General features: G+C 47.6%; 2 protein-coding genes and 1 pseudogene across 3 annotated transcripts; 2 read left to right on the top strand and 1 right to left on the bottom strand.

Moving 5' to 3' along the window:
- The first annotated feature begins 6436 nt into the window (after positions 1-6436).
- LOC120708036 (integrin-linked protein kinase 1-like) lies at positions 6437-10813 on the top strand. The gene is made up of 12 exons (XM_039993125.1): positions 6437-6965; positions 7261-7335; positions 7416-7511; positions 7731-7816; positions 7933-8053; positions 8613-8692; positions 8794-8856; positions 8992-9110; positions 9223-9308; positions 9806-9927; positions 10175-10286; positions 10405-10813. The coding sequence occupies exons 1-12, from the start codon at positions 6612-6614 to the stop codon at positions 10507-10509; spliced, it is 1419 nt and encodes a 472-aa protein (XP_039849059.1). The 5' UTR covers positions 6437-6611; the 3' UTR covers positions 10510-10813.
- A 404-nt stretch (positions 10814-11217) lies between these two features.
- LOC120708038 (GDSL esterase/lipase At5g45670-like) lies at positions 11218-13796 on the bottom strand. 2 transcript variants are annotated; one of them, XM_039993126.1, is made up of 4 exons: positions 13369-13796; positions 12507-12631; positions 11875-12373; positions 11218-11753 (listed from the first exon to the last, which is right to left on the bottom strand). In XM_039993126.1, exons 1-4 carry the CDS (start codon positions 13625-13627, stop codon positions 11530-11532), a joined length of 1107 nt encoding a protein of 368 aa, XP_039849060.1. In that variant the 5' UTR covers positions 13628-13796; the 3' UTR covers positions 11218-11529. The 2 variants fall into 2 exon arrangements, with proteins under 2 accessions (XP_039849060.1, XP_039849061.1); XM_039993127.1 differs by lacking the exon at positions 13369-13796 and adding an exon at positions 12991-13334 and having other exon boundaries at positions 12507-12729.
- A 5467-nt stretch (positions 13797-19263) lies between these two features.
- LOC120710746 lies at positions 19264-20244 on the top strand (annotated as a pseudogene).
- The last annotated feature ends 5786 nt before the right edge of the window (positions 20245-26030 follow it).

Below are 26030 nucleotides of genomic sequence, written 5' to 3'. Positions count from 1 at the left end.
ACACTCAGGGAGACTCCCGCCAAAGATGCATCTCCGACTCTTCGTCCTTCCCTTTTGGCACGCGAATCGTGCCAGGAGACTGCAACTGCAACCGCCCGCGGAGGCCAAGTTGCTTGTTTGATTCCTGAATCCTGTGTCTGCGCGGATATCTTTCTGGCAGGATCAGAAAGCAGCCTCTCGGCATCTTCTTGGTCCCGAACCGGCGTTGATTCAGGCCAAAGTGAGGCGTCTGGGACTCGGACGGTGGGGCTTGGACGGCGGGCAGACACATGGCCTCGCGTGCGTTTTGTGCTTGTGCAAGGCAGTTGCTTGCTCGAAGGAAGCCACATGTAGGTGGCGTGGCCGCGGACGCCGGACGCGGCCCATTCAGCGGGTACGCGCTTTCTGTTGCGTCGCGTCGCGTGCTTTTGGGCTGCGCTGATCTCCTGTTTGTTCGTCTTCGAAACGGACATCACCCGTCGAAGCTTGTACTATTTGTGTACTACACGCTCAAGTCCAAGCCAAGTCAGCCGCCGTGCTACCATAGCATTTAGCGATTAGAAAGAAGCTGCAGCTCGAAAATGTCCGCGTGAGCGCAATCGGCGATGGCCTTTCAGCCTGGAGAGGGCTACCTAGCCCTCCGGTCCACTTTCGATGCCCTTCCCGGTTCAGTTTCTGGAAATCAGGAGGCGCAATGGCCTGTTCCAGAGGCATGATGAGCATTCAACTGTAATATTCTTGGTTAGATGCCCTTCCCGATTCAGTCAAGGGTGTTAAACTACCAATTAAAAACCGTACAAGGCGTTCTCCACACTTTTTTTTTGTCAGGCCAGCAGGTATACTTTTCCAAAACCTTCAGATGAGCATAGACGTGTACACAAGATCATGTGCTTATCTTCGACTAGCAGGAGACCTTGCAAAAGTTCTTGTTGGTGTATATTTGTAAAATGGATAGTCTGTAGGGACTAAGATGTAAAGTTTCCAATACTAGATAGATCAACCAGAGAAGGATCAGAGGGCAACTCGATCTAAACTTTTCCCATTCGTTGTTCTTTAGAGTTATTCTTCTTCATCTCCAATCCCGAATCCACCACAAATCCACTCAATAAACAACAATATGGTATCAAGAGCGGGTTAATCCTGCGGATTTCATTCTGTTTCTATCGATTTTGTTATCTTTTGGTCTTATCTCCGGCGGCCCATCGCTGTCGCCATCTACTCGTCCCCGCCACCTGTCGCGGCGCTCTCATCTTACTGTAGCAGAAGTGTGGGATGCTCTACAGAATCAATTTGGAGGCAAATCAAACAAGATGCAGGCTACTTGTATTATGCATGAGTTGTTGCATTTGAAGCAAGGCACAAAATCTATGACTGAGTATTCTGGTGAATTGAAAAGACTATACAGAGATTTACATTATTATCATCCGTTTGAGCCTGTTGACAAAAAGGATATGGCTATTCATCATACATGGTTCCAGTCATTGGTGAGCAAGCTTTTTCTTGATGGGTTGAACCAAGAATTTGACCTCCGTAGGCAGCTTATCTTCTCTAAGTCCGAATGGCCTACTCTTGATGAGATAATTTCTAGCATTGTAAAAGAAGAAACCAGATTGTCACGTCCTAGAGTGGATGAATATAAATCAGTCGATGCTAGTGCTGCCTTATCTATAAAGAAGAGCCGCACATCTTCTTTCCGAGGGGATCAAGAAAGAAACAAGGTGATTTGTGATCATTGTGGTGATAAAGGGCACACTATAGACAGATGCTTTAAACTGCATGGTTTTCCATCTGGCAAGATAATTTGTGATCATTGTGGTGATAAGGGACATGCTATAGAGAAGTGTTTTAAGCTATATGATTTTCCACCTGGGTGGAAAAAAGGGGGAAAATCTCAGCCAGGGGGAGTTTGGGGTGCAAACTGAAATCGAGCCAATCATACTGCATCTCAAAAGGAGCTTCCAGTGGTAGATGCTCAAGCTCTTGAGAAATACAACTCCAAGCTCAAACTCTCTGAAGGCTCCTCTTCTACTCAAGGTTCCTCTACTAATTCCAGTTATCATGCCAGCTCCCAAGGTATAAAACCTGTTCAAGATAACTCACATAAATCTTGGATTATTGATTCTGGAGCTACTAACCATATGACAGGATCATCCAATCTTTTCACTTCTTATACTCCTTGTTCAGGTAAGGATAAGGTGCGTGTAGCAGATGGATCCATTGTTCCTATAACAGGGCGTGGATCTATCCGGTGCACAAAAACCCTATCCTTATCACCACTTTTACACGTTCCCGATTTTCCTATTAACCTATTATCAGTAAGCTCTATAACAAAATCTCTCAATTGTAGAGGTTGGTTTGATCCTTCTCATTGTGCTTTTCAGAAGCTAGGAACAGGGAGAATTCTTGGGACTGGGACCGTGCATAATGGACTCTATTATCTTGATGAAGGAAGTGATGAAGTTGTTTTTGCATCTCAGATGTCTCCATGTCAAGAATTATTATTATTCCACCGCAGGCTTGGGCACCATTCTTTTGCTTCTATGTCTCGTAGTTATCCTACACTTTTTAATGCATGTCCTAAGGAGTCTCTTATATGTGATGCATGTGAGTTTGCTAAACATACAAGAGTTCCCTATCCTAGTTTGGGTCTAAGAAGTAATAGACCTTTTGATGTGATTCATTCTGATGTCTGGGGACCATGTGATGTGCACTCTATTTCTGGGCATAGATGGTTTGTAACTTTTATTGATAGATTTAGTAGGTATACTTGGCTTTATCTGTTGAAGCATAAAAGTGATGTTTTTGCTGTCTTTAAAGATTTGTACGCTCTTATTAAAAATAAGTTTGGCAACACTATTAAGGTCTTACGCTCAGATAATGGTATGGAGTATGTTTATCAGGAGTTTGAACATTTCCTTGTTTCTAATGGTATTGAACGCCAAACAACCTGTGTTAACACTCCAGAGCAAAACGGTGTTGCTGAAAGAAAAAATAGGCATTTATTTGAGGTTGCTCGTTCCCTTATGTTCACAATGAATGTTCCTATTTTTTTTTGGGAGGAGACAATAAAGACTGCTACATATTTAATTAACCGTATGCCTCTTCGAGTTCTTGACAATAAATCTCCTGCTGAGTTACTTTTGAATTCGAATGACTTTATTGTTGCTCCAAAAGTCTTTGGATGTGTTTGTTTTGTTCATGACTACAGAAATGATGTTAGAAAACTTGACCCTCGTGCTGTTAAATGTGTATTTGTTGGATACTCTCCTACTCAAAAGGGTTATCGTTGTTGGTGTCCATCTGAACATCGTTTCTTTGTAAGTATGGATGTGACATTTCCAATTTTATCTCCTATGAGTTTTGCAACCCATCCTTTCAGAGTTTTGTTCCATCTCTTGATTCTGTATGTATACCCACTAACTGGAAATTAGCTAAAGAGGATCCTAAGTGGAAGAAGGCAATGCTTGAAGAGATGAGAGATTTGGAGAAGAATGGAACTTGGGAGCTTGTGGATCTACCACAAGGTAAGCAACATGTTGGGTGCAAATGAGTTTTCACCATTAAACATACACCTGAAGTCAAGGTTGAGAGGTATAAAGCTTGTCTTGTGGCAAAAGGATATACCCAAACTTATGGGATCGACTATGATGAGACTTTTGCACCTGTTGCTAAGATAAATTCGGTAAGAACATTTATATCTTGTGTTGTCAACTTGGACTGGGATATATATCAGATGGATGTTAAAAATGCTTTCCTTCATGGTGACCTTCATGAAGAAGTATATATATGCACATACCCCCCCGCTTTCAAACAAGTCAAACAAATGGGAAAGTACTTCGGTTACGTCGATCTCTATATGGGTTGAAGCAATCCCCTAGAGCGTGGTTTGATCGTTTTAGGCAATCAATACTCAAAAGAGGCTATGTTCAAAGTAATGCTGATCATGCACTATTCTTTAAACATGATATAGGTAAGGTAGCAATTCTAATAGTGTATGTGGATGATATTGTGATTACTGGAGATGATATCACTGAGATTGTTGATTTGAAGAAATATCTTGCTTAAGAGTTTGAAGTAAAGGATTTAGGGCAGTTGAAATATTTTCTTGGAATTGAAATCTCTCGTGGATCAAAGGGGGTGTTTCTATCTCAAAGAAAATATATTTTGAATCTACTAAATGAGACTGGAATGCTTGGATGTCGTCCAGCAGCCACACCTATTGAGCAGAATCATTGCTTAAGTAAAGACATTGGTACTCCAGTAGATAAAGAATGTTATCAGAGATTGGTTGGAAGACTTATATCTCTCTCTCATACTCGACCTGATATTGCATTCGCAGTAAGTGTGGTGAGTCAATTTATGCATGATCCCAAATCATCTCATATGAATGATGTCTATCGCATCTTGAGATATCTTAAGAGCAGCCCAGGGAAGGGTCTTTTATACACTAAACAGGGAAGCATACAGGTTGAATGCTATACTGATGCAGATTGGGCAGGTTCTTTGGATGATAGACGATCAACTTCTAGTTATTGTGCCTTTGTCGGAGTTAATTTAGTTGCTTGGCGAAGTAAAAAGCAAAGTGTTGTAGCACGGTCTACTGCCGAGGCAGAGTTTCGTGTTATGGCTCATGGTTTGTGTGAGCTGTTGTGGTTGCAGATTCTTCTAATTGAATTAAAATTATTTAAAAATGGGCCCTTGATGCTATACTGCGATAACAAAGCGGTTATCGATATAGCCAACAATCCAGTTCACCATGATAGAACGAAGCATATTGAGATTGATCGCCATTTTATTAAAGAGAAGTTGGATGGGGGAGTAATTTGTCTACTCTATGTAAAATCAGCTAGTCAGGTAGCTAATGTATTGACTAAAGGATTGTCTGAAAAAAATATTTTCTGCATTTTGTAGCAAGATGGGTCTGTATGATGTCGTTGCCCCATCTTGAGGGAGAGTATTGGTGTATATTTATAAAATGAATAGTTTGTAGGGACTAAGATGTAAAATTTCCAATACTAGATAGATCAACCAGAGACTCGATCTAAACTTTTCCCCATTCGCTGTTCTTTAAAGTTACTGTTCTTCTTCATCTCCAATCCCGAATCCACCACAAATCCACTCAATAAACAACAATAGTTCTTGAACAATACACTTGCACAACTCGGCATTATATATCCCGTATGACTATGAACCGGCGATTTGGACCTAGCAACCACCGTCTGGATCGACGACGCCTGCAGCTGGCGAGGACATCTTCTCCTAGCAGCGTCCGTTGTCGTTTTTCTTTTTAAATTCCTGCAGCCGACCAGAAGTGAACTCCAATAATGTCGCTTTCGGATCTCGCGAGCCGTTCAGCGCATTTTCCTTCTCAGAGGATGTAGGCTTCCGTTCTAGATAACCCCAAAACAAAACACGTCAGCTCCCGCAAGCACACGTCCTGCCGCTGCGGCCGCCGCCATGGTGGCATGGCATGGTCTGGCTTGCCTCCCGCGTAGCAGTGACGAAACCCAAGGCTGGACATCATCGCCGCGGTCCTTATCCTGCCGCAGCTAAAACCTCCCTAATCCTATTTGCACCAGGACATGGACAGCGACACCAACGCTGCCGGTTGCAATGTTCCTGGTCGCTAGCCGCTCTCACCTGCCGAGCGCAGACGACATCTCTCTCCAGCGTGTCATTTTTTTTAAGGTCACCGGGAGGGGAGAGAATCCCCCACCTGAATTTCATTCATTAGCGTGTCATTTTCTATTAGCACGAGTCTCCAACTTGTCTTGGCTACGTGTTTGAGGCATCACCTAAGTCATATCTGCCGCCTGAGCTGAGAGAGTGACCTTTGCGAAGTACTCGTACCTCCCTAGATGTTTTTTTTTTGAGGGCGCACCTCGCTAGATGTTGGTCAAGTTTGGTTTTAGGGGAAAAAAAGGCTGCTGGTGGATCATCAGAGGTCATGTGAGCAGATCATCCTTGAATTTGAGTTCGAAATTTTGCCACTAATATAACGTTTAGAAGCTGGTTTTCTTGGAACCAATTAGAAGCTGAAATTTTATCAGAGTAAATCAAGTTTCCTTCGGTGATTAATGCTTTTTTCCAGATTTGTCCACTCACGGGTATAGTCGTCTAAAGTCTTCTAGAGAGAGTATACCCAGCTAGATGGGGCGATCCAGTCCAGTCATCACGGATCACGACTTGGGCTTGCAGCATAAGTAATCAGCTCCGAAAGAAATGGCACAGGCAGAGCCGCGAGTCAGCCTGGTAGCCGGCGAAACAGAGCCCGCGTCGAAACTTCGGTTGCGGCGGGGCCCAGCTGTCAAGGGCTCACCACCCGTGGCCGTTTTTCCAATCGGTTTCATACCGGGGGGGAGTTCGTTGGCTGCCTGCTGCCAGCTCAGCAGCCACCCACCCACCCATGACCCACACCCCCACGCCATCAATTCCGAGTGCTTATTCCAAGTTCCACTCCCAAACCCCCCTTCGATTCGTCCATCGCTCGCTCGCACGCGCTGCGCCCGCCGCCAACCCTCCCCTTCTCCCCAGCTTCTCGCCCTGCTGAATTCCACGCCCCGTCGCCCCAAGGCCTCCGATCCGATCTCCGACACGACACCCCCCGAACGCTAGCGCTGACGTCCGCCTCCATGGAGCCGAAGCCTCCAGCGCCGGCGTCTGAGTCGGCGACGTCGCGGTTCAGGCTGGGGAAGCAGTCGTCGCTGGCGCCCGAGAGGGGCGGCGAGGGCGGCGCCGGTGCGGGCTCGGCGGAGGGGTCCGCCCAGGCCGACGGCGTCATGAGCTTCCAGCTGATGTACCTGGCCCACGAGGGCAGCGTGGGGGGGATCCGCGAGCTCCTCGACGGCGGGGCCGACCCCAACTTCCGCGACTCCGACGGCCGAACGGCGCTGCACATCGCCGCGTGCGAGGGATACGCCGAGGTCGTCGAGCTCCTCCTCCAGCGCGGCGCGGAGGCCGCCGTCGAGGACCAATGGGGCAGCACGGTGCGGCCTGCTTTAAGTTTTTGCTGATTTTTCTTTTTTTTAATAACTCTTTTTGCTTGCGTTGGATGAGGACCTTAAAGCCCTTTTCTCATAGAGAGATCTGCCTACTTCCTGTGGCAAAAAGTAGTAACAGGTTTCAAGAGTGGTACGCTAACTTAGGAGTATTTAGCACGTGACAATGACGCAATTTGTAGGCTATGCTAGGCACGTGGAACATAGAATCCTGACGTTTGCTTGTGCATATATGTTTTGTTGTGAATTACTGCATTAGTTGAGTGTTGCTACTATCTGGCAGCCTTTGGCGGATGCAATGCATTATCAGAATCATGATGTGATCAAGATCTTGGAGAAGCATGGCTCCAAGCATAAGGTACTACGCCACATGCGTGTTGGCTCTGCCTCATGCTCTGTTTTGTTCAGGTGTTCTGAATATTCGCTTCTTTCTTGAAGATCGCTCCTATGCATGTGAACAATTGTCGTCAAGTTCCTGAATATGAGATTGACCCGGCTGAGCTTGATTTCAGTAATGCCAATGATATATCCAAGGTCTGTATATATCTATCACGTTCTTCCACAGTAGCCATTTACAATTTGGTTGTCTCTAGCACTAATAAGCATACAACTGGTTGACCAATCAGATGCTATTGAATTGTTGATTTTTTTATTCTTTACTTTCATTATCTAAAGTTCCAAATCTGTACTTCCACCATCAAATTTCATTGGCATTAAATTTATTAGTTGCCGTTGTTTTAATCTTCTTCTCAGGGTACTTTTCGAAAAGCAACATGGAGGGGCATTCCGGTTGCTGTTAAGAAGCTGGACGACGATCTTATTGTGGATGAGAACAAAGTGTGGGTAGTTTCCATTGAATTGCTCCATTTATTTCTGGTCTATATCGTGGATTTACTTATTGAGTGTGACCTCCCTCCTCATGCTATATTATCCTGACAGTTTGGATGTACTGCAGGAGGGCATTCAGAGACGAGCTTGATGTGCTGCAACTTATACGCCATCCAAATGTTGTGCAATTTTTGGGTGCTGTGACACAAAGCAACCCAATGATGATTGTCATGGAATTTATGCACAAGGTTTGTTTTAAGGGCAATATGCTTTTTAAAATCTGCATTATCTTCTGATTTGAGAGGCCTATTTGACTATACGAGGCAATGCTGTAGGTGAACCTTGGTTTGGAACTGTGGATCCACTGCTTCATATCATTCTAGTTATTGTCTGGTCATGTATAAAGTGTTAAATGTTTTTTACCTGATTGATGATATATGACCATTCTTTACCTTGTTACAGTTTTTTAAGACAATAATACATTGTGGCTACATTTGGCCTACTGAAAATGGGAAATCAGTTTTTTTGCCTTATAGTAGCAGCATCTTTCATTGTGGCAATATTTGGCCGGCAATAGATCAGTGCAAATTATCAATGTCTATGTCATTCAAATTTGTGAAATTTGTTATACCATGATAACTTATACATGTTGACTTCTTCCTAACTACCAGCAATTTTACATTGCACAAATGTCTAGATTTATTAACTCCATTTCATAATTTCTGTAACATGAAGTTCATTCATATCAAATTGTAACTTTATGCCATGTTATGGGTTGTTGAGAATTATCAAAATGTTTATTTCCAGGGTGACTTGCGCACTCACTTGGATAAGAGAGGAGCTCTGCCGCCATCATATGCAGTGAAGCTAGCTCTTGATATTGCAAGGTTTGTGAACCATAACCTGGACATGAGATAGGCTCTGTTGGACCCTATCTTTCATTGGTATGAAGTAAACCTAACTTGTGTGTCTTTGTGAATTGTAACAGAGGAATGAATTACTTACATGAGCATAAGCCTCAAGCTATCATTCATCGTGACCTTGAGCCTTCGTGAGTACTTTGTGTTTCCCATTTTTGGCATTGAAAATTGCTTGTGTCTTTTTCTGTATGCCCCATGAGGTGTTTTAAAATACCAGGTCTATTAAAAGAGTTTCTATTTCTATGCCCCATTGTGTAAGATAACAGGAACATATTGAGGGATGACACTGGACATCTGAAGGTGGCAGATTTTGATTTGTGTAAGATGCTAAAATGGAGAAGAAAAGTTAGAGAAGAGAAAGCGGTAACTTCACCTGGCAATGCTTGTAAGTTTATTTTATTTCTTATCATACTAAAATTTGTGCTAGATTAGTGCCACCTTTGCCTTCTTTTCTTTTTCCTTTTTCCTTTGTTTATCAACTGTTAAATATGTCACAGGTAGGTATGTTGCTCCAGAAGTCCTGCGAAATGAAGAGTACGATACCAAAGTGGATGTCTTCTCATTTGCTTTGATACTTCAGGAAGTAAGTTGTGCTATATTACTTTGTGGATGTCTCTCCCACACAGTAGGCAGTATTATGCATTTGTGTTCTCTTAATATTGCTAGGAACAAATATATATGGTTGTTATGACTGGCATTACCTATAGGAGGCGCCGGCCAAGTGGCTAGCAGGCCACGTTCAGCAAGGGCCCAGGGCCCATAGATTATTAGCCTTTCTTATTAGAGGAAAACCCTAGAAACTTCTATATATTGTAAACATTTGGTCATGAGAAATCAAGCTGCAACAATTATTCTGTTGCTGGCTTCTCTGGAAGCCCTAGCCGCCCCTCTCCTGCTCACGTTCTTCTCCCTCGCTGCACACGCCTAGCATAGCGGGAACCCTAGTTCCTACCAATGGTATTGCTGTATCGGGCATTGTTGTGAGTTTTCTGCTAGTATCTTTATTTGATTGACACTGTTTTTTCCCCAAAATCACCCATGTGGTCATTTTTGTGCTTATTACGTTTTTAACTTTTGCAGATGATTGAAGGATGTCTTCCTTATCATGATAGGAAAAACGATGAAATTGAGAAGGCACACAATTCTAAAGAAAGGCCGCCTTTTAGAGCTCCTCCAAAGCATTATGCTCACGGGTTAAGAGAGTAAGTACTCGTTCTTTCCTCTGTACTTTTCCCTTATATAAAGGCAGTTACTAATTCCAAAAGATCATTATTGTGGCTTGCTTTGCATTCCGAACTTTTAGTAAATAAGTGTCTGCAAACCATGCTCCATTTGACTACTTGGATGGTCAAATTAAATGTGTTCTATTTCTCCACATAGGTAGCTGGTGACTTTTTCTTCTTAAATTTCGTCCTGACTTGTTTGCCCCTTCTCTTGACACCAATGCAGGTTGATTGAGCAGTGCTGGAGTGAAAATCCTGCAGAGAGGCCTGATTTTAGAGTAATCATCAACCGGTTGTCTGCTATCCACAGTGAGATTGCTCAAAGAAACCGTTGGAAGGTAACAGTTAATAGGGTTTTTTTTTCGCTGTATTTTGTGGGTGCTGTCGTAGCAGGAGGTATAGACTGTTCTACCAAGAAATGTTCTAATGTAGGATCCTTATGTTGTGTTCGTACAGGTAAGACCTCTCAGATGTTTCCTGAGCTTCGAAGGAATGTGGAAGAAAGACCGCAACGAGGGCAGCACCACCCGTTCATCACGTCCGTCACGATCCAATTTTTAACCACCTACCCGGGCTGTTGATTTCATTCGGAGGATCATATCAACGATTGCTAGAAAATATACTCAATTGTATATCATATCTTCGTGCTCTGGACTTCCGAAAAAGGATGTTTTGCAACTGGTTGATTATCGGCTGATCATAGTTTTGTTGTATATCAGACATTTTTCACCGAGCCCTGGAAGAATCCACGGATTCATTGGCACTGGCCTCAACCTCGTACAGATTGTTGCCGTCGATTTATTGTTTATTTAAACTATTACAAATGTGGCGGAAGAGCAGCCCCTTGGTTGGGGCAGTATAATTATTTTGGCATCTTCCAGGCTCCTGTCTGACTAGCTTAAAAACTTTTGGCGCTTTTTGTTAAATCGAATCTGGTGCTGTTCGTTCTCGGGGTTCTCAATTATTTCTGTGTGCGCTGCAAGCGTGCCTTCAAAATTTCTAGTTTTTTTTTTCAATCCACGACTCAGATGCTCCAAATTACTTGCTACAGAAGATTTCTTTTTTTTTTTTACAAAGCTACGGAAGATTTCAGTCAACGACCCTTTTCTCTTTTAATGTATTGATGGATGGACACGATTTGCGCAGCTGATATTCGTCGGCTGAGATCTAAGGCGTTTTGAGGCACACGAAAATAGCATCACCCCATTTTTCTTAAGCTGGTCCGCAATTTTTCTGAACAGCAACAAGAGGAGTACAACCTCGATTACATTAGGGAAACCAGAAGAAACCCTGTGTCTATATATATATATAGCTGTAGTTAAGATGCACACATTTATCTCCTTGGCGAGTACTAGTGACACAGAAGAAATTAAACGTGTAACCTGCTTGTAATTTTCGCACTAAAAGCTTCGCTCCTCTCGACGTGAGTACGAAGGTGTGTCGTGTTCTGGAGGCTGGAGCTGGAGTGATGTGAGAAAAAAATACTGTTACCTGGCTGGTGGCTGGAGTCTGGAGTTGGAGTGATGTGAGAGAGAAATACTGTAGGAGCTGGAGGCTGGAGACCAGCCGAACGCAGAGCAGCTAGAGCTGAGCGAGCGTGCGAAGATCCACCGGGTGGACGTCGGACGGCAGCGCCGCGCTGTACGCCCTCCGGCCGACGAGGATGTTGGCCGCCTCCGTGGGGTGGAAGGCGTCCCAGAAGAGGTACTCGTCCCGGTTCGCGCACGGCGTCTGGAACGGCAGGCACGTCACCTGCCCGTTGTTCCGCCCGACCCCGCAGCACCCTCGGTTCGTCACCGTCAGGCCTGCACGCGCAGATCCAAACACATTAAGCTCCGTGTCGCTCGATTCCTCCTGCCTGAAGGGCAAATTAAGGAAAGATGGACGGAGACGTGTCGTACAAATTAAGCAGTAGTGCACACATACCGTGCGAGCCCGGGGCTCTGAGGATGTCCTCGAAGATCCCGTAGGCGTTGATGTAGGTGAAGTGCGCCCCGGGCAGCGCGTTGAACTGGTCGACGAGGGCGACGAGCCTCCGGTTGAAGATGTCGATGGCGCCGTTGATCTCCGCCGCGCAGGTGGCGCCGTCGGGGCTGCGCTGCGCCAGCTCGTTGGGGCTGCACCCGACCTGCCCCACGCCCATCAGCGCCACCTTCCGGGCCCCGAGGCTGTACAGCGTCCGGAGCTGCTGCGCGTACTGCCCGGCGAGCGCGTCGGCGAACTGCTCCGGCGTGTACTGCTGGCTGGTGGAGTAGACGGCCGGCATGAAGTAGTTGTTGAGGTAGTCGTTGCTGCCCATGCCCACCGTGAAGATGCACCGGCTCAGGTGGCTCGCCGCCGAGTCCTCGTCGCCCAGGATGCTCACCAGCTGCTGCACCGCCGCCTGGTAGTTCTGGAGCTGCCCGCCGAAGCTGATCCGTTGGCCCTGCACATGAGGATTCCTATCATTCGCCGACATCGTGTGCGTCGATCAGCATGTTAACCTGCTCGGCGCTTTCAAAAGACGATCTAGCTAGGATGAAAATAAACACATGGTTAATGATGCAGCATGCGCGCACCAGTTGCTGGCCGGTCTCGTCCCTGATCCCGGCTGCAGCGGAGGCGAAGTTGACGCCGGTGAGGAGCTGATCGTTGCTGGCGCCGGCGTACGCGGGGATGTAATCGTCGAAGCCCAGAAGCCGAGCTGAAAAACGGCACACGAATACATGATGTAATTGGTTCGAGGGCATCAATGACTTCCATCAGATCGTACTAGTAACTCCAAATACTACCAATCTAGTACTCCCTCCATACCCAAAAAACCTGACGTTTAGGACAGCGACACGGTCTCCAAAACACAACTTTGACTTCTTATTTCTCTAAAAATATTTATCAAAAAGTGATATATGTATACTTTCATAAAAGTATTTTTTAAGACAAATCTATTCATATAATTTTTATATTTTCAAACTCAATAACTGGAGAGTTATTCATGATTTATATTCTCAAGGTTTGACTCAAATCTTGTCCTAAACGTCAGGTTTTTTGGGTATGGAGGGAGTATCTTTCAGTAATCAGTACTGATCGCACTTATAATTTCTACGCAGACTGCGAGTGGGTACAATCGAAGGAACGTCGGCGTCATACGGCTGAGGGGACCCAACTAATTCGTCTGCAGACTTGACCGGAGCGGCCGGCGAGGCATCAAGGGATGTGTCGCCATCATGGCGCTCAGATTGGCATGACATCATCTGATGGACGGACGCTGCTTCATTCAAAGCGTGATATTGGCGTCAAGCCGTCAAGTCATACATACCTCACACCAATCTCTCCCGATCGACGATCCAGGAAAGGAAACTAATATAATGCCAGTGCTACTCGTCGATACGAGAACCAAACGAGAACGGGGCTTGATCGAGCAGAGCGGCGAGCTTAGCTTACATATAGCGTCGACGGTGGTGAGGCCGTTGCTGAAGCGGCCGGTCGCGCCGCCGGGGAAGTCGATGCCGTAGGGCGGGTAGTTGGCCCGCGCCAGCGACGCGATGTCGTTGTTGTTCCCGTTGTCCACGAGCGAGTCCCCGAACACGAAGTAGCACGGCACCTGCGGCTCGGCCCGGGCCACCTCGACGGCGACGGCGGCGGCCAGGGCGAGGAGCAGCGCCGGCAGCAGCGGCCGCCGTCGCATCGCTGCACGCCCCATCCTCCTTGTAGCTAGCCTAGAGCTTTCTCCTCTGGCTGCTGGCTAGAGCAGGCTCGATCGGCCGCGCGCAGCGGATCAAAGTAATGGTGACGAGCGGATGGCCGACACATTGGAGCCTTACTTATAGGGCAGGTTGCTACTCGCTAGAAGCCCCGCCTCTAGCTAGCTAGGTGAGCATGTGGGTAGAACCCTGCAGGGCGGAGTCCCCGTTCCCGGCGTCCATGTTGGCGAGCTCATCTGCACTGCATGTGCGCGTGCATGGTGGTGATGGTTGGAGCAGTCACGGTTGGGTCCGGGCCGACGCGGGGATTGATTACCACGCGCCTGGTTCCGGGGCCCGTAGTTCGACAGCATTTGTGCTGCTACACGGAAGGGCCGCGCCAGCGAGTCTGCGACGACAGTGGACTGGGGCTCCGGGTTTACCATCTGCAGGTCAGAATATTGTCGGCGCGCGCCCTTGCGGTGAATGGCAGAGATCGGACTGTCATACGTACGGTACTGTGCGCCGAGAAGCAGAAGAAGCCCTGAATTTTTCTAGCGTCACATCTAATTTTTGGATATATACATGAAGTATTAAATGTAGTTTAAAAAATAATTAATTAAACACTCTAACTAATTAGTATGAGATGAATTTTTAAATCTAGTTAGTCTATAATTAAATATTAATTACGAAATAATAACGAAAGTGCTATCATATCAAAATCCAGAAATTTTCACAAACTAAAAGGGCCTGAGCAAGTGTCAACGGTGAACAAGCAGGAACAAGACACAGGAGGATCGTTGCAACAGTGAAGGAAAAAAAAAAGGCATCGCGGCGGCGTCCGGCCCCAGGGACACTCCACATGCGAAGCACTGGAAACACCCTGCCACCGCCGGCTAGCCGGGCCCTGCGCATCCACCTTGGCGCGTTGATTTTCCACTCAAATCTTCTGTTCCACGAGATTTATTGCGCCGCCTTGGTAGAGACCCCCGACCCTTTTCCGATCGTCGTCGACCGGCAGAAGCGACGCGTACGTTTCGCTTCGCCGGCCGGCCTACACGCCGCTCCTCTTCTTCGGCGCCCACCCTGTGTCCTGCAGCCTCGGATAAGCTAAAAGCCCTGCCAATTGAATACGGGGCGTTTGTGCGGGGGGACGTTCACGGGTTGGTGCGAGGAGCGTAAATGCGCGGACGGAAAGCTCGCCCCTCGCGAGCCGCGATCCATCCATGCCAGCCGATCAAGATGGAACGGCGCGGAGCTGCCGGGATAGCGTCGTGGGCTCGTGGCATTCAATGCGCGCTGTCTGTGGACGCGCGCGACGCGATCAACGAACCAGCAGCGGAGCAGCCTCGGGAGCTAGAAGGGAGATCGCCTCGCCGCTTAGTAGGGGTAGGGCAGCCTGATTTCTGGTTCCTGTTGATGGCAGATACAAAGGGCTGTGTTTAGCTCTACGAAAAGTTCTCAAAATTTTTCACTGACGCATATCACATCGAATCTTACGATACATATATGGAGTATTAAATATAGTTAAAAAATATAACTAATTGTATAATTTGGTTGTAAATAACGAGACGAATTTTTTAAGACTAATTACTCCATGGTTAGATAATAGTTGCCAAATAAAATCAAAACGTGCTACAACAACTTTTTCGCAAACTAAACACAGGTAGGAAAATGTACGGTGACGGATGACCGATCGTTCTTTTGTACCGCACCCTCCTGGCTTTTATTTCTTTTACCGTGGTTGTGTTCAGTTCTCACAAAATTTCCAAATTTTTTAAACTTTTCATCACATCGAAACATTAAATATAGTCAATGATCCATATATGGAGTACTAAATGTAGGTAAATAAAAAAACTAATTGCATAGTTTTGATGTACGTTGCGAGACAAATTTTTTTAGCCTAGTTAGGTCATAATAGGACAATATTCAACACAAACAAACGAAAAGTGCTACAGTGTGATTGTGTTTTTTCCAAGCGCTACAGTGGTTTTTAGGGAACTAAACACAGCCCGTGTCGATTTCGTACGTGCAGGTGGTAGTGGTACTATAGCAAGTCACAAACTGGAGTTAGTTGAGGTCGTGCTCCACCGAAGCATGCGGAGTAAATCTGTCAACCATCAGCAACAGCGGTGCTGTGCTGGCGGGCGAACAAACGCGCGCGTCCACCGGTAGTGTTCTAGCCTTCTAGGCGTGTGCGCCCCGTCACTCCGTCAGGCTGTCCGCGGCTTCCACAAGCTCCACCGCCGCGCCATCCGCGGACGTGCGCCAATGCCTCGTGCGTCCCCACGTGAGTGCGTGACGGCGTGACGCCGAGACCCACGCCCAGCGGTGCCCCTGGCCGCCGCCGCGGTGATAGATGCGCGCGGCGCGCCGCCAGTGCGCACCATCACGACGAGCTTCTGCTGTCGAACCGGTGTGGGCGCCGAACGAACTGAAGGCCCTTTGGGCCACGTCGAAGGTTCTGCGAGCACGAGCATCGTCGTGAGGCCCGTGAACGAGCTGCGGCCTGCGGGCCCGGTGCGTGGACGCGGCGGCGCTGCGCGGGCCGAATAAGATGTGTGACGAGCCTTTCCGGAGTTTTCTACTTCTCGTGGCCCGCGTAAGGTGCGCTAGCTAGTCCCGTCTGGAAAGCCCGCATAGAGCCACCACGACCGGTTACAGCAGTTCGGTACAGTGCAAAAGGAAACAGTTCGGTACAATCACGAGAGAAAACAAACGGCGTTCATTCTGGCTCGAATCTCATTTCCACCCCCACCAACGCCTAACCCGATGCGTGCACACAAGGAAAAAGCTTCCTCGCCCGTGCAATCAGATCGGACGTTCCCGACGGAGCCAAGCAAGACGATGTGCCATCTCAAAAGGGTTGCCATCTCAAAAGGGTTCGGGACCACTAGCAGATTTTCTGACGAGACGACGCCTTTGCCGAGATATCCTCCTCCTTGGCGTCGAGCCGGCGACGATGCCGGCGCCGCTTGGTTGCCATTCAGGCAATCTCTTTTTTTGAAGTAAACCATTCGGGCAATCTCAGTTGAGCGCCAGCCAAGGATCCACACCCCCCCCCCCCCCCCCCCCTCTTCCCATCCTCCCGTCACATGAGTTGCTATCTCGCCAAGATTCCGAGATCCGGACCGGGGGGGGGGGGGGGGGGGGAGGAGGAGTGCCCCCTACGTCACTTCCGGCCGCAAGCAAAATGGCGCAACCCGCGGCGACGCGGTGCGCGCCCGCCCGCGGGCTGGACACGAATATAAAACGCGGCCAGGCCGGCGCGCGGCCACCAGCCCCCGCCTGACTCGTCCGCCGACCGCCGAGGCCGCAGGCGAAGCGAGGGAATGGACGCCGTGGACGAGTTCCAAGAAGCGGACGTCCTGTGGCCCGACACGGAGGACGAGCTGGTCTCCTTCCCGGCCACGGACGCGGTCATGGAGTTCGGGGACGCCGGGAGCTCCGCGCCCAGCGTCGCGCCGGAGTTCGGGCGCCGCCGCCGCCGCTTCCTCCGCGGCGCCGGCCCGTCGTCGTCGTCGTCGGCCGAAGCCGCGAGATCCGAAGCGGGCGACGACGAGGAGGAGTGGCAGGAGGCGGACGTGCTGTGGCCGGACTCGGGCATGGTGCCGCGCGGGGGGTCGCTGTTGCCTTTTCCCGCCGGCGATTCCGGTCTGGCCGGCCGGCACGCGAATCATCATCCCGCCGCCGCTAGGCGCGACCGGCGGAGGCCGGCCGCGACGTCTCCCATCGACATACCGGCCAACGCTGCCGCGCGCCGTCGCTTTAATTTGGGGGCGGCGGTGAGCCGCGCCGTTCGTAGAGTTTTGTGAAGGTTCATGCTATCTCGGTCTTGTTTGTGGTGCAACTAGAAACCAAAGACCAGGTCCGGGAGAAGAGCTGTGAAGAAATGCGGTGGTGTTCTAGGATCAAACCGCCGAACCGTGCACCATGTCAGCATTAAAGTGGCAGAAAAGTTTTTTTTCTATCGTAAAGAGCAGAGTTTTTGTTGTAATTTTGGCGCCTGATGAGTGATGATGAATGATACTTGGATTTAGATTTACGAGGCTTCTGTTTTGTTCTCTCTTTTTGCTTTTTTTTTAATGAAACGGGAAGGGGCCGGCTCTCTTTTCGCATCATTGATGATGTAAAACTTCGTCTGATGTAGAAAGATTAAAGAAAGAGCACAGCATTTGGCCAGAAAAAGCACTATATTCTTGCCTTCCTCGGAGTCGTCAATGCTGGTGCATGCACACAAAAGGGGATCGGGTTTAGCCTAACTCGTGCCGATTTGCAGCTCACAACAAGCAAGTCTACGGCTGCTTCAAGCTAGCATCTTTTTGTAATTTGTTCGAAGGGATCGGACAACCTTTCCTCCCCTCTCTTGCGTGGCCGCCGATGAATAGGCAGGCAACCTCTCATTCACTTGATCCGCAGACGCTAGCTCGAGCCTGTCTGTAGGGTTAAAACGTTACTCCGGTCAACAGGAGCTAGTTAGGACTGTCCCTGCAAGACATTTCGCCCGTTCCTCTGGCTCTCTTCGTGGAATCCACAAACAACCCACGCGTCTTTGTCAGTCCCCCAGCCGGGTCTCTTGAAATCTACTAGTCATGACTCGAGAGATGAAACCCGGTCAAAAGAATTGGGCACTAGTACTGTACTTGGGGCTGGGAGTACGTCAGTATGTGGTGAGGTTCAGTTGGAGCTATGGGCGCAAATCAATGATCTACATCCAATCCTCTTTAGTTCAAAATTTATACTATCTTTTCAAAATAAAATTCTATTTTATAAAAATAGTACAAATTTTTTAAATTAAATAGAATTGGAAATGCATATAAAGGGTCATCAATTTACTCCCCTTGTTGGAGCACAGCCGGATCCAGTTTCCTCGTCCTGTCGTCAGTGTCGTGCATAGAACCTGTACCGAATTCTCAGCAAGGCCGTCGAGTATCTCTGGCACTGAAACGCATGCTTGCCGACCGAACCGTGGTGTGCGAGGCCCATGCCAGTCCTAGCGTGACTTATCGGTTTCGCCATAGCGAGATTCGCACTGCGGCCGGGAGCGGCGCGCCGCCTTGCCGCCCTGGCGAACAATTGCACGCTAAAGCACAGCACAGCTAGTCGCTTCCGTTCGTCCCCGTTAAGAGGTGCCGCCGGTTATTCGATCAGTAATTAATTGATCTGCCCCGCGTGGCGCGGCAGCGATCAGTCGTACGTCCATGATTGCGCGATCATTTGCCAGGCGCGTCTGAAAGTTCTTCATGTGCCATTCAGTTCAGCTTCGCCGGCCTTACTGATGACAGAAATGTTGCTGCAAGTCTGCAACATGATCGGTGTGGGTATGGCGAGCATGCTGATGATCTGATCGTGCTCGTGCTCCTGGGGTTCAGGGTTCCATGCGTTTCTGCAGGCTGCCGCGGTCCAGCCCGATCCTGACAAGCGAAAGGTGCTCCTGGGGACACCGGCGACGTCAGGTTACGCAAGGCACCGGTCAGATGGTGCTGCACCGTCACGAAACCGTGAGGGAGCCAGTGCCGCCGCCCGACGCGTACAGTCCACTCCCCCACACCCCGCCGCACCCGGGGATGACGCCATACGTGCGTGGCGGGCTAGTTTATTTCTCCAGCGGCCCGCTAGGCCCGGCGCCCCGGCGCAGGCGCATATAAATCCAGCAGCTCACGCGAACGGACGCCACAGGCGGCGGCATAGCTGGCGGTGCATCAAGATTACTACTACTAGTAGATAGCCCCGGCTGCGGCCTGCGAGACATGGAGGAGTTCCAGGAAGCCGACGTCCTGTGGCCGGACGCAGCACACCACCACGACTGCCACCGCCACCGCCACCGCCCGGAGGCCCGCTGCCACGACTACCGCCGCCGCCAGCACCTCGCCGGTCAGAAACCGCACGCCGCGGCCGTCCGCCTGCAGTCGTCGCCTCCCGTGCGCATCCCCGCGATGCCGGCGGAGGCGCGCGCGACTGGCCGACACGACCATCATGACGACGACGACGACGACGACGGCGTGGTCGTGAGGAGCATCATCTGGCGCGGAGGCGGGGATCGTGCCGCCGCACGTCCTGGCGGCGCGGCGGTGCCCGGACGAGTGGAGGGTGGCCTCGTCGGTGTGCGTGGGGCACGGGCGCACGCTCAAGGGCCGGGACCTCCGGACCGTCCGCAACGCCGTGCTCCACATGACCGGATTCCTTAGCAGCTCCGACAAATATACTGACGGCTACCATAGTATAGTGCTATAGTAGATTAAGCAGCGCGGCGCAAGAAATCGCAATATGAAGTTAGGAATCGAATGGATAGGTGCCTGCCGTAATGTTATTTTTGCAGTGTTTAGTAAACACTAAACAGTCGGTCACCTACTGTTTAGTTTTTATTCGAACTAAATGGCTATTTAAATAGGTTGAATGGTCATTAAACGAAATAAACGGCTGATTAAACCTACATGGCCAGCCACTGTAGCATTGCACAATGTGTAAACTATTAAACTGGCTAAACGGTCGTGTAGGCGAGAGTGATTTTTTTATTCATCCGATTGCTGTTGGAGTTTAGAATTTGGACTCGGATAAAGCAGCACTTGCTAGATGGTTGAGAATTGAGATTGTAAGGCACATCCATGTAGCTAAATTCCTTGATACATTGCTCTGGGAAGCGGTTCCGTACTCCGTTTGTCATAGATTAATGAAACCCTTTTTTTTTAGGAACAGATTAATGAAACCCTTGTGAAGCTAGTATACATATACAGCAGACTTGATGCTGGTTACAGTGCAAATCAAGGAAGAGGAAGGCATGATGGGTGCTTGCGGTGTACCCGATCGAGACTTGATCGGTGTAGATAGCATGTGCAAAGTGTTGGTGATATGTCCAAGAGCCCATCATCACAATACGGTTTAAAGGCCAAAGAGGATATTGATCCAAGAGGGATTAGAGTTACTAATGGGCCTATGAGATAGAAGCACATTAGTACGCTCTATATATACGAGGGAGGGGCTATGGGGGCGAAACCCTGAGAGATGCGCCACCTCCCTAGCCGCCGCCCCTCCCTCTCTCTCGGCCGCCGCCATTGCCGTGCGTGCGGTGCTAGCACACCGACGCCCGGTGTTTCATCCCCGTACGTGTGGACTCCGTGGAGGCGCTGCTGCGACTGCTGCGCTGATCGGCTGCTGGGATCAAGTACGAGGAGCTCGGTTCGTGGGACGTGATCGACTACTTCCTCTACATCGACGCGCGACTTCTTCCGCTGCGCTGCGCGTCTAGTGGTAACGATCTATGATCTTCTACTCGCAAGTATCTTGGGTATATGCGGTAGTGATGCTAGCGTAGCCTACCCGTTTCCCTACAGTGGTACCAGAGCCATCTTGCGTAGTTTTTGGTCTGGATCTTTTGCATATAGGTGATATGTTGTAGTAGATTGGATCTATTACTTTTGCACGGTTTGATTAGATCAATTGGTCATAAGGGGTTAAAACTGGAGCGAGTTGATTGCGAGGCATGTGACAAAAGATTAGTTTGTGTTCTTTCTATGTTATGCATACGACATGTCCCTACCGGCTGGAATCACCATCGGGACTAACTGTGTGCATAGTCAGCAGATTGAACCAACAGATCGAGGTCATATGTAGATGCAATCTTCTCAAGTGCAAAGTTTGCACGGTCAATGTGATTGACCTAGTGACCGCCGTTGCTTTCTCGCTGTAGCGGCTTCCCAAGCGCTACTTTGGTAGAACACGTCGTACGCCTAACTTATTTTTGCAGGGTGTGATGTGAATGGTATGGCCTCAATGTCATGTGATGATGTATGTGATGATTTGTGCGGCCTGCGTGTCGCAAGTTAACACAACCGGGTTGAGGTTGCACCATTATTGTATAACGACCTGCGTGTCGACTTGTGATGTTTGAATCCTCATGTAATTATTTCACTAGCTATTAGATGTAGTAGCTTAGTATTTTTTCATGGAGGCTTCAATCATGATGGCGATGATGATCACCACAAGACAGGACGGATGGCAATGGAGGTCACCTTGGAGCCATGGCGATGGAGCCCATTGTGATGCAAGAGGCCATACTATTCACAATATAATATGATTATATGCCTGTGATGTTTATTTTCCTGTCATACAATTCTTTCATGCTTTTACATATGGTGGATGCTTTAATCATGATAGAATAGCTTCCCTCAGAAAAGGTTGAGTTTTTGATGCCTTTTACTAATAGCTGCACCTATAAATTTTGATCGTTGTGTGGTAGGTTTACCAAAGTAGAGTACCCTCAGCTATCACTTTTGTATAGGGTGGATGTCGGACATTCACAAGCATAGTATTGGTTTACTCAGCAAAGCTATCAAAACAGTTTTGGGCTTTAAGCCATAGGGTTGGGGCCGGGGCATTGGATGCCACCAACAAACAAGAGTCACATAGAGATGTGATTAGTAATTTGTTACTTACCTATATCACTACTTTTCTAGCCGTGATGCTAAAGCTCACTTGGAACAAACTTTATTGATTGGTACCGCAACCTGAGAATTGTTCTCAGGCAAGAGAAAAATGAGTATGTTCTTGAGCAGCCATATCCTGATGATCTCCCTGACAATGCAACTGCTCCTGATCGTAGAGCTTATGAGAAGCACTGCAATGACTCACTTGATGTCAGCTGTCTGATGCTCGCCACCATGTCCCCTGATCTGCAGAAGCAGTATGAGCATGCGGATGCTCATACCATGATCGAGGGGCTGCGTGGGATGTTTCAGAACCAAGCCAGGACTGAGAGGTTCAATATTTCAAAGTCCTTGTTTGCGTGCAAGCTGGCAGAAGGTAGCCCGGTCAGTCCTCATGTGATCAAAATGATTGGTTACATTGAGACTTTGGACAGACTTGGTTCTGAACTTCACCAAGACTTGGCTACTGATGTTATTCTCCAGTCGCTCCCGGCGAGCTATGAGCCTTTTACTATGAACTTTCAGATGAATGGCTTGGATAAAACATTGAGTGAGTTGCATGGGATGCTAAAGACAGCAGAGGAGAGCATTAAGAAGAATCCCAATCATGTGATGATGATTCAGAAGGGGAACAAAAAGAGGAAGCGTTGGACGCCTCCTAATCCCAAAGGTAAAGGCAAGGAAAAGAGTTCCGGTGGTGAGTCCTCGGGCTCTAAGCTAAAGCCAGCACCTAAGGCCAAATCTGGCCCTACTTCTGAAGATGAATGCTTCCACTGTCATGAAAAGGGACATTGGTCTAGGAACTGCAAGAAGTACTTGGAAGAAAAGAAGAAGAAGAAGGGAAGTGAGACTTCCACTTCAGGTATAAATGTTATAGAAATAAATATTGCATTATCTTCTAGTGAATCATGGGTATTTGATACTGGATCGATGATTCACACTTGCAAATCGTTGCAGGGTCTAAGTGAGACTAGAAGATTTGCAAGAGGCGAGTTGGACGTTCGTGTTGGCAACGGCGCAAAGGTTGCGGTGTTGGCAGTCGGCACCTACCACTTGTCTCTACCCTCCGGATTAGTTTTGGAATTAAATAATTGTTATTGTATTCCTGCTTTGAGCAAGAACATTATTTCTTCTTCATGTTTGGAAGAAGTTGGTGATTTTAAGATTGTAATAGAGAACAAATGTTGTTCTATTTTTTGCAATGGTATTTTTTATGCTCATTGTCCATTGGTGAATGGATTATATGTTCTTGATCTTGAGGATAAATCTGTCTGTAACATTAATACTAAGAGGCTTAGACCAAATGATTTGAATCCCACTTTTATTTGGCATTGTCGCTTAGGTCATATAAATGAGAAGCGCATTGAACAACTCCATAAAGATGGATTGTTAAGCTCATTTGATTTTGAATCATTTGACACATGTGAGTCTTGTTTGCTTGGAAAGATGACCAAAGCGCCTTTCGCTGGTCATAATGAGAGGGCGAGTGACTTGTTGGGACTTGTACATACCGATGTATGTGGACCAATGAGCTCAATAGCAAGAGGTGGTTTTCAGTACTTCATTACTTTCACTGATGACTTCAGTAGATATGGCTATATCTACTTAATGAGGCACAAGTCTGAATCGTTTGAAAAGTTCAAAGAATTTCAGAATGAAGTACAAAATCAATTAGGCAAGACAATTAAATTTCTGCGATCTGATCGTGGAGGAGAATATTTGAGCCTTGAATTTGGTGATCATTTGAAGCAATGTGGAATTATTCCGCAGCTAACTCCGCCCGGAATGCCTCAATGGAATGGGGTATCCGAACGGAGGAACTGAACCTTGTTGGACATGGTTAGGTCCATGATGAGCCAAGCTGATCTTCCATTGTCATTTTGGGGTTATGCTCTTGAAACTGCTGCGTTCACACTGAATAGGGTTCCAAGTAAGTCTGTTGAGAAGACATCATATGAGATATGGACTGGGAAGCGTCCCAGATTATCTTTTCTCAAAGTTTGGGGATGTGAGGCTTATGTCAAACGTTTGATGTCAGATAAGCTCACTCCAAAGTCAGACAAATGCTTCTTTGTGGGGTATCCTAGGGAAACCAAAGGATATTATTTTTACAATAAGGCAGAAGGCAAAGTGTTTGTCGCTCGCAATGGTGTTTTCTTAGAAAAGGAGTTTTTCTCAAAAGGATTTAGTGGGAGCAAGGTGCAACTTGAAGAAATTCAGGAAACACCCGAAACTGTTTCAGCACCCACTGAAGATCCACGGGATGTGCAAGATGTTGCACAACCCGTAGTTGAGGCACCAGCCCCACGAAGGTCTATAAGGGCACGTCGCGCTACTGACAAGCTCAACCTCCTGATTACGGAGGAGCGCCACATATTATTGATGGAAAATGATGAGCCCTTGACCTACAAAGAAGCAATGATGGGACCCTACTCCGACAAATGGCTTGAAGCCATGGAATCCGAGTTAAAATCCATGCATGATAACCAAGTTTGGAACTTGGTCGATCAAATTGACAGTGTGAGACCTGTCGACTGTAAGTGGATTTTTAAGAAAAAATTAGACATGGATGGAAATGTTCACATCTATAAGGCACGATTGGTGGCGAAAGGTTTCCGACAAATTCAAGGTGTTGACTATGAGGAAACCTTTTCACCCGTCGCAATGCTAAAGTCTGTTCGGATTCTCCTAGCAATTGCCGCATATTATGACTATGAGATATGGCAAATGGATGTCAAAACCGCTTTCCTTAATGGACATCTAAGTGAGGATGTGTATATGACACAGCCTGAAGGTTTTGTCGATCCTAAAAATGCTGGGAAAATATGTAAACTTCAGAGGTCCATCTATGGATTGAAGCAAGCATCTCGGAGTTGGAATATTCGTTTTGATGAAGTAGTCAAAGGGTTTGGCTTCATCAAGAATGAAGATGAGCCTTGTGTTTACAAAAAGGCTAGTGGGAGCGCACTTGTGTTTCTGGTCCTATATGTGGATGACATATTACTGATCGGAAATAATATTCCAATGCTTGAAGCCGTTAAAACCTCATTAAAAAAGAGTTTTTCGATGAAGGATTTAGGAGAGGCGGCTTATATTCTGGGTATTAGAATCTATAGAGATAGATCAAAAAGGCTAATTGGATTAAGTCAAGACACGTACATTGACAAGATATTGAATCGGTTCAACATGCAAGATTCCAAGAAAGGTTTCTTGCCAATGTCACATGGCATTACTCTAAGCAAGAGTCAGTGTGCTACGACACCTGATGAGCAAAAGAGGATGAGTATGATTCCTTATGCTTCAGCCATAGGGTCGATCATGTATGCTATGTTTTGCACGCGCCCAGATGTTTCCTTTGCTTTAAGTGTTACGAGCAGGTATCAGTCAGATTTCAGTGAAGCTCACTGGACAATTGTAAAGAGTATCCTTAAGTACTTGAGAAGAACTAAGGATATGTTCCTAATATTTGGAGGTGAAGATGAGCTCCTTGTAAAGGGTTACACCGATGCTAGTTTTCAAACAGACAAAGATGACTCCAAATCGCAATCCGGTTTTGTTTTCTGCCTCAATGGTGGGGCAGTGAGCTGGAAAAGTTCCATGCAAGATACGGTGGCTGATTCGACGACAGAGGCCGAGTATATTGCAGCTTCTGAAGCTGCAAAAGAAGCTGTTTGGATCAGAAAGTTTGTTTCTGACTTGGGTGTTGTTCCTAGTGCGTCCAGTCCAGTGTACCTCTATTGTGATAATAGTGGTGCCGTTGCACTAGCAAAGGAGCCTAGAACAACTAAAAAGTCCAGACATATACTGCGGAAGTATCACCTCATCCGTAACTTTGTTGAGAGAGGTGATGTGAAGGTTTGCAAGGTGCACACGGATTCAAACGTTGCTGATCCGTTGACAAAGCCTCTCCCACAACCAAAGCATGAGGCGCACATGAGATCTATGGGTATTAGATACTTACATCAGTGATTCTAGTGTGCGTGGGAGATTTTGTGTCATG

Source organism: Panicum virgatum, chromosome 5K (assembly GCF_016808335.1).
Source record: "Panicum virgatum strain AP13 chromosome 5K, P.virgatum_v5, whole genome shotgun sequence".
In the NCBI taxonomy this organism is placed as follows: domain Eukaryota; kingdom Viridiplantae; phylum Streptophyta; class Magnoliopsida; order Poales; family Poaceae; genus Panicum; species Panicum virgatum.
The sequence above is the reverse complement of the archived record's forward strand: the minus strand, read 5'-3'. Positions and strand labels throughout refer to the sequence as shown.